At 43.6% G+C, this 8,633-nt stretch overlaps 1 protein-coding gene across 1 annotated transcript in view; it reads left to right on the forward strand.

Moving 5' to 3' along the window:
* The window catches only part of SPATA6 (spermatogenesis associated 6), a 41,395-nt gene extending 35,093 nt beyond the window's left edge, over positions 1 to 6,302 (forward strand). The window contains exon 13 of the mRNA XM_066555955.1: positions 401 to 6,302. Coding sequence (XP_066412052.1) covers positions 401 to 581 — 181 coding nt within the window. The 3' untranslated portion in view covers positions 582 to 6,302. The remainder of the gene's footprint in view (positions 1 to 400) is intronic.
* Positions 6,303 to 8,633: the final 2,331 nt, after the last annotated feature.

An 8,633-nucleotide genomic window follows, 5' to 3' on the forward strand; every position in this document is an offset into this window, starting at 1 on the left:
AATTTAATGTCCCCCTGATAGATTGTCTTCATATTGAAATAGCTGCTTGTGGTTACAATTTCACCTTCAAAGGACACAAAAATCCTACTGTGTTGCTCTTGCCTAGTCACACAGCCTGCAAAAATACAGCAAAATTACTGCAGGTTCTCTGAAAATTAATTCTATTTGGGGGCATTACAAAGTGTACTCAGATAAGTGGGGGAGGATTTGTGTGAATGAATAACATGGAGGGGGTGGTTCTCATTTCTTAAAAGTAGCTGCAGTGCAGTTTTAATTTTGGTTTGTGGAAGGCAATCTGTGCTAAGCAGCTCTACATTGGTGTTTCTGCTGGTTTTGTGCCACTGATTCCTCTTCCATATCTTGGTTTGATCATTGTTTCTTATCTTCTTTCCTCTGACAGTTCTCCAGTGCAGCAGAGCACTCCTGTTCACTTGGATAGTGGTGAACATTGGCCTGGTCCTGCAGCTGTGTACAAAGAGAAGCCTCACAGAGCAATCTTGGAGGAGAGTCTTGCAAAAATATATAGAGAGATGTATGAAAAAACTGCTGGTGCTGTTTCAGACCACAAAACACATTCCTGAAAGCACCTCACCTGAAAATGCACAGTATATAGTATTTGAAACTAAACCTATTTTTATACAACAATATTTGTATTCTATTTTTTAAGCTGTCTTATGGTTAAGCAGGGTTTTGGAGAAATGGGGATTTGGCCTGGGCTGAAAAAAGGAAATAATTAACATTTCATTCCCAAAAAAAGAAACAATAATCCCTAACAAAAAATCCCCTCTACAATTAAGCAAGATGGTGTTGCTCCTTTGAGACTCTGAACATAGAGTCATTTGAAGACTAATAGGTCTGCTGGACATCCCTTTGTGACATCAACTCAGGTTTCAGCTGCAGCCAGTTCTCTAAATCTATTAAATATCTAAATTTAAGAGAATTGGTTGAAGAAGCAACATGTCCTAGTGGGCAGAGGGGAGACCCAAAGGGGAAGTTGAATGTGAGTGTTGGTTTAAAAGTGACCCACCTAGGACAAATAGAATTGTTTTCTAGACAATTGAATTATTTTGGAGAATGGCACAAACTTTGGTACTGTAGGACCCATCAGGCATGTATTTGAAGTAGTTTTGAGCACCTTTAGTCACAAGTGTTCTAATACTATGAGATTCTAAATGAAGACCACCCAGCCCAGCAGCCTTTGTGTGAGATGAAAGGTCATCTTCACACAGCCTTTGCATTTGAAAGCTTCCACGTTCTCCTAAATGCAGCCATGACATTTGCCAATACACTTGTCATTTTAAAAATATGAATAAGAAAGGACTGTGCAGGGGGAAAGACCAGAGCTAGTCAGCAAGCTCCTTGTGTTCTGTACAGGCCTTCTGAAATTCCTGCATCACAATCCCACCTAATTTGGAGCCTGTCCTTCCCGGTCTGCTGGGATCCTGTTGGCAGCAATCACTTCGTTTTTGCTAAAGGCCACCAAATGTTCATCAGCAGTTCGATGCTTTCCCCAGGGATGGAACCTTTTCAGCCTTGCACTGAGCAGATCCCACATTAGCAGACCAGGGCAAATTGCCCATCCATTGAAAAGCTGAATGTTTTAAAAGGGCAAGAGTGTCCATCTCCTGCTTCCCCCCAGAATGAGGAAAAAACAAATGCCTGTTCTGGCTGCCTCCCTCTCTGAGCAAACACAGGCAGCTCCACCGATGCCATTTTACCTGTTGTGATGAGAGAGAGGATAAAGCTAGCAGTACAGATGGCACAACATATGACTGGAACCTGCCAGCATGCCTACATAAACAAAAAGTCAGTCTATTCTGCCTTCCCTCCTTTAATGCTGAGACAACATAATTGATTTGAGAAAGCAGTTGGTGAGCAGTTCTGCTGGTGGGAGAGCACGTGGAGGGGCTGTGTGCTGCTGTTTCAGGCAAGGGCACTCTCAGAGGAAGTGTCTCACATACAGACATTTCTATTTCTTGTAACTGTTGGACAAGTTGAAGTGGATTAACACTGATAACTTCCTGTCCCTGCTGCCATTTAGCACATTAGTGCTTTCAGAGAGTATTAGTGGCACCCTCTCATGACATGGAGAAGTGCTGAGTCACTCTGTGAAGTACCAGGACACTTTTTGTTGCAGAAGAGAAAAGTAGAATTTGCACAAGCTGTGTCCCTGGGGGCATGGAGGCCGTGGAGGGTTGTGCTACCAGGATGTGGTGGTGTTCACTGCCCTCTCCAGTGACCCCACGTTTGTCCACAAAGGAATAGTTTTCTTCCTGCTCAGAGGAGTAGCTGTATTGAAGTAGATCCTAAGTAGGTGGGGCAGATTCTGAGAAATACTTTCTAAGCTTTTGGTGTAAAATTAATCTGTTGAATCCTGAAGGGTTTTGCAGCTTCCTCTATGTGTTTGAGCCATAAGATGCAGTGTTCCCTGGGCATCCTGCAGTTTTCATTCAATATTCTCTGTGCATTCCCTCCCCAGTGTCACAGCTGAGTAAAAGTTACTCTTCTGAAGATTGGCTCCTCCCCTTTGGCCTCATCTGGCTCCCTGACATAGAAAACCTCTTTGATTTTTCCCTCCCCAGCAATCCAGCAGATTTCAGACCCTGTTTGTTCACTGTGTGAGAAGGCCTAAATGCTGAGGGATTGTTGTGGGGTTTTCTGTATGTTTGATGAAGGACACAATTTGCCATGAACTGAATACACAAGGGGATGAGAAAGGTTGGGAGCCACTATAAGAAAGCAAGGTGGTGCTTTCAAAGGGTCCAAAGAATGGTTGGAGGATATCTGTTTGATTCCCCTAGCTAAAAAAAGGAAGCATATGTTAATATGGCAACCTTCAGTTCTCATCAAAGATTAAAAATTTTTCAGCAAAGGTGAAAACTGGATGGGAGAAAAAATGTCATTATTGAATTTTGAGCAGTATGAATATTCTCAGTGTAGCCTTCTTCTGCAACATAACATCAAATGGAGCAGACAGACTGAGTACCTCTGGCCCTGCTCCAGCTGGGAGGGAGATGTGTGTTCAGTGTCTCTCTGAATCAGCTGCTGCAGGAGATGTTCCTCTCCTGGGTCAGTTATTCCACAGCTCACACTGTGATACAGCAAAGAGTGCTCTCTTCCAAGCACTGTGCTGGAAATCCAGTTTGGCAAATGGAAAACTTTCCTCTGGAATGTGACTTTGGGCCCAAATTACTCTGATCTGTCCCTAGTATCTTCGAGGCACTTTGTTTTCAGAGGCATTTTCCCTTTCCCTGTTTGCTCAGGTGGCCTTGCCAGCCCTCCCAGCTCTGAGCATGGCTGCTGCTCTGCCCCTGCAGCCTGGGAGCAGTGGAGGTTCAGGCACTGAACCAACACAGCAATAAGCTCTAATTGTTTACTGCACCTTGCCTTCTAATACAATTTAAATCCCTTCTATCAAATGCAAATTTCTAGGTGCCTGAGTGGAGCTTTAAATAGCATTTGCTGTGCTCCTTCCTTATCTTTTGCCATCCTCAAAGTTCCAGTGACAGTGGGATGGCATAATTCCACCCCTGTTGTTTTAGCTCCTAAAGGAAAGCTGCCTACTCAAATGTGGCAATAATGGGCCAGATGAGGAGTGAATTGGTGCTTTTCTGTGGAGTCTGTGTCTCTCTTGCCCTCCCCAAGTTATTATAACCCACGGGTGTTCTCACCAAAAGCTGTTCAGCATCCAGTGATGCTTGCAGGATGCAATCAGTGCAATATTTTAATCACTTTCAGTTTAGTGAGTCAGACTCTGCTTCCTACTTGCTCCCTTCCATCTCTCCTATGAATAACTTGGTGCAGTCTAGGATCTTGGGCTGGCTTTAGACAAACTGCCTGCCTGTGTTCAGGAGAAATGCAAATCCATCCTTGGCTGACAGTAGCTGCTTTGGAAATCACTAAGTCATTGACCTGATGTGAATTAAAGGCAAAAATGTCAAACTCTTTAATGATTTGCCTTATCTAAGTTTTTGACTTAGAGGAAGAGAAGCTTAAATTGCTCCACTGAGGATAAGAAACCTAGGGATGGCTGGAGTAATGGGAACAGGTAGGAGCAGCTTTGTAAGATGGATGGGGAGCTGTGTTTATGCTCCAAAGCTGAGCAGCTTGGGAAGTGATGAGGGCTGTTCTTTAGACTGTGCATCACATGTTTGAATTTTACTATTACTTCAGAGGCTGCCAAAATTATCAGGGGAGAAAAAATCTACCTGGAGATGTTCAGAATCTATTTTTGGGGTAAAATAACAGAACATTTAGCTCTGCTCAGTATTAAATAGTCTTTTCCAAACTCCTTCTCATTGTTACCTCAGCTGTAAAATGGGGAGTTTGTGCTCTGTTGAAGCTTAATTAAATGACTGTGAAGTGCTTTGGGATCCTGAGGTGAATGTTAAAGAAATTATTTTATGGAAGCCTGGCTGAAAAGTCCCATCTCATCTCCAGGTTACTAAAAAGGCTTTATTTTAATTTTCCCAGGTTTATTATGTTTTAATCAGACAATTATTAAACAAATCTTAATCAGATTTAATAGATTTCTATCTTGATCAGAGAGGGCTAGAAAAGATAATGAGCTGCTTTACTACATGTGCTCTTAGGAGCTAATCTTTGCAGTTGGTATCTTGCTCAGCTTCTGTCTCCTGCATGATCCAGGTTCATATCCTCACACTGATTGCTCTTATGATACCTTTTTTATCTTTTTTTAAATATAAATTATGTTTTTCATCCTGATGCCTTAGTGCTGTTTGCTCTGTGTACTAACCAGCACTGTTAACATCTCTCACATCATTTATCCTCATCCTCTCCCCAGGAACAAAGGGTGCAATGTGCCATGGGTTTGTCAGGGAAAGCTGGAAGGAATCTCTGCCTTCCCACTCCATGTATGAGGAATAATTTGGTACATAATTCTGCTCTTCCCGATTTTTAAGCTTGAAATGTTTTCTGAAACACTGAACTATGCAACAAAATTCTCAGCCTTTTAGCAGTGGTCTCTTGCTGCATAAATCTGTAATGTGGAATCTCTGGGTCACAGGAAAGGCCATGGTGTTAATTACTTCAGTGGTCATGAAGTGATCATTATCAGGATGCTGAGAATTTGTTTGGTAATCAAGGAATTTGAGGAAACTCAAATCAATGAAATTGAGCCTCTTGGTTCCAGTGAGAACACTTGAAGCTGAGAGAGGACAGCACTTCTAGGGCTGATTCTGATGAGCTGCCTCCCTGACAGAAGGGGTGTCTGCCTTGGGTGATGTCTCTGGGAGCAGCAGGGAATTGCTCTTTGCCCAGTTCCTTTCAGTTCCAACAAATGCAGCAGCCTTGTGGGAAGTGATTGAAGCCCCCAGTATTCTTGTTTCCATTGCACAGGAGCTGTTAAGCAGAAGCCTCCTTGATTACTGTTGGCTTCTGATGCTTTCCCACATGGAATTCAAAACATCATCAACCAAAACCCTTCTAAGATGTGGCTGTAGCTCCTTTTATCAGTGTTGGCTTGCCAAAGGCATGGGGTTTGTTCCCATTTTATCTTTGTGAGAAATTCTCTGAAGTGTGGTGATAATTTGTCTGGATGGCAGCATAAAGGAACTGTAATCTTTCTCTTTACTTGATCCATGTGGAGATTGTGCTTTTTCTTGGTGTGCATTTCCCTTCAATTCTGGGTGATTGCCTCTGGTCCAGCAGAGAACTCCTGCAGCCTGAGCAGTGGGATCTGAGCCACCTTCTCACCTCCTCGGGGAAGAGAGTTTGCTGTTGGTTCATAAGGATTTACTCATCCTGAGGACACAGCACAAAGATTCTGTTCTGTGGCCAGGCCTTTGCACACCCCTGTGGAGCTGATGGCATGGAATGAAGAGAGCTTCACACAGAGCAGGGTAGGAGCCTGGGAGCAAGGCAGACAAGGAGAGTGGCATGCCATGAATTATGCACTTCTATACCATGAGTTATCAGTGTAGGAAATAGCCTGGACAGCTCCTGAGTAACAAAAGCACCATTTACATCACTGAGTGGTGGTGAATTCTAATGCTTGTATTTGTATTGTCACCCTGACTGTAGCTGTAGGAACTGTTTCATTCAGGATTCCAGTAGTAAACACTTGCTAAGAGGTTGCTTTCCCTGCCTGCCTTGTTTTCACCACAGTCATCTAGTGTTTACACACATTTTAGCCTCTGTGCCATTTTTGAAGGCTTTATTTGTCTCATTTATGTTTCTGGTTTGGATAATACTTAAATATGAAATCCATCTGGGAAACATATTGTATATTCACGTCGAGGGGTAAAACCAGTTTTTAATTAAAATTTTATACTGCACTTGTATTTCACTTTGTCCTGTTTTATTATGAAACACTTCAATCTTCTTCCTAAAACACATATGTCTTGTGCGTTTCAAGATGTTCCTTGTTGCTCATGCAGAACCAGTTTGGGAGCTCTGTCAGCACAGTGCCATATGTTCTGGGCTTCATTTAGCTTCTCTGCCGTTTGTGGAGGCAGCAGATTGGATGGAATGCAGCTCAGCTCGGCTCCATTCTTCTCTTTGTAAACTTGTCAAGAGATAAAAAAAGCAGGGAGAAGGGAAACACTGAATAATACTCGAGTGAGTCGAATTATCAAGAAGTTATGGGAATGTGGCCAATCAAAATTGAGGTTTCTCATGTATTTGAGGATTTTCCTTAACTGCGGCTTTTGCAGAGCCTATAAATTGATGCATCCCTCAGTGCTACCCAGTCTTACACCCAAAACCTCACTGAAGATTGAGATATAACCGGAGTCATTTGGAAATGACAAGCGTGAAGTGCTCAATTTTGCATTGATCTGCTGGTTTAAATTAAAAAAAAAAAAAAAAAAGAAAAAAAAGTGAGTAGATTTCACAGAATATTCTGAGATGGAAGGGACCCACGAGAACCATTGAGGCCAGCTCTGAAGTGTGTGGCTCATACAAAGATCAAAGCCTGCCCTCAGTGTTGTTTGCACCAAGTTCTGGAGCAGGAGCAGGTGGAGGGGTCCTGCTCCTCCTTGGTGTCTTCTGGCTCTGTGAGGATCACACTCCACTCTTTAAGTGCCTGGTATTGAAAAGAGGAAGCTCAAGAGTGATGGTGCCCTCCTGCTCAAGCAAACACACACAAACCCAAAAAAAGGTCACTTTTCTTACCAATCCATTCCTGTTTCTTCCCTGTCCCCCATCATCTGACCATGAACCAGTGGGAGCCATCAGCCTTTGATCCATGGCTGGTGTGTAGGCACATCCCAGCCATATCCAGGGGCTCCAGGCACTGCTCTGCTCTGCCCAGAGATTTCAGGGCCACCACAGTGGCTTTGACAGAGGACCAGGGTATTTCTGTGATTCTGTAACTACAGCTTAAAAACAAAACCAAACCCAAAAGAATAAGAAACTGGCAAAAAAAGGAATCCATATTTCTCTGCCTCCCCTCTGCTGAGGTGTGAGGCTGGAGGGGAAGGGCACGAGCAGCTGCTTGATGTGGCTGTGGAGGAGAGGGGAGGGAAACTTCTGCAGTCCTGACCTGAGGTCGGTCAGAAATCACCAGCTGGAGTGACATGAGTGTGAACCTGGGTGAAGTGACAGGCAGCTCAGCCCCTGGGACTCTATTTACATATGTTTAAAACAAACAAAAGAAAGCTGCCTTTGTTCCCCAGGAAAATCTATTTACTTGGCATTCAACTCGTGTATAAGCTGGAAGTTCTTTCACAGAAGTAGAAACAAAGCGAGTGACATTTCTGCTTTGATGTGAGGCTGCAGCTCAGATTTGATTTTGAAATATGAGAGTAAACTGAAACTACCTCCAATTTAAAGGTGGATTTTTAATGACCTTAAAAGTTTTGAAAAGTTTTTTTCTTCTTCCCTTAGGGATCAGAAAAAATTATAACAGTAATCTTACTCATAGCTGTAAGTCTACAGAGACAGTGGCTGTAGGTTAATGAAAAATTGACACTGCTACTTGCTGTGCTTCCAGCAGAATATTTTTTTACTTCAAACTGAAGTGAACTATTGCACTGTGTGAGCTGGTTATGAGTCTCACATATTAAACTGGATGCTGCTTTTGTGGAAGCCACAGGAGCAAGTCACAGAATTTCAACAATTTCTGGTTGGAACACATGCTGCAGTAATTATTGGGTTGCCCTGGTCCTTCCTGCAGAAATAAAGAAATAAAGAATTAAAGAAATGAAGAATTAAAGGTTGCTGGGTTAGTCTAAACCAGAGAGGGGCAGAGGAGCCATTCCCAATGATCTCCATCCCTGGTTCCCAGTGTTGTCAAGCAGCCCCACCACAGTCCAGCAGAGAAAGCCCAGAGCAGGAATGGGCTGTTGTTTGTGCAGATGTTCCTGTTTTGCACTGTTCCACCCTGCTCCTGTGGCACAGGGACTCCTTGGGGGACACCCTGTGGCTCACAGTTGCTCAAGTGCCCTCTGCAGTTTTTTTGGGGACAGCTTGTTCCTGGGAATCAGAAATGGCACCAACTCAGCAGCTGAGGCTGACTTTGCTTCGGGCTCTGAGGACATAGTGACTATTTGTTGTCCTTGGCATGGTGGTGCCATCTGGCCCTGCTTGGACAGCAGGGCTGTGATCCTGCACTGCCTGGAACTCCAGCTCCTGCTGGTGAGATCTTGGGCTGTGCTGGGGCGGCAGCACTG

The sequence above is a fragment of the Molothrus aeneus genome, chromosome 9 (assembly GCF_037042795.1).
Source record: "Molothrus aeneus isolate 106 chromosome 9, BPBGC_Maene_1.0, whole genome shotgun sequence".
Lineage (NCBI taxonomy): Eukaryota > Metazoa > Chordata > Aves > Passeriformes > Icteridae > Molothrus > Molothrus aeneus.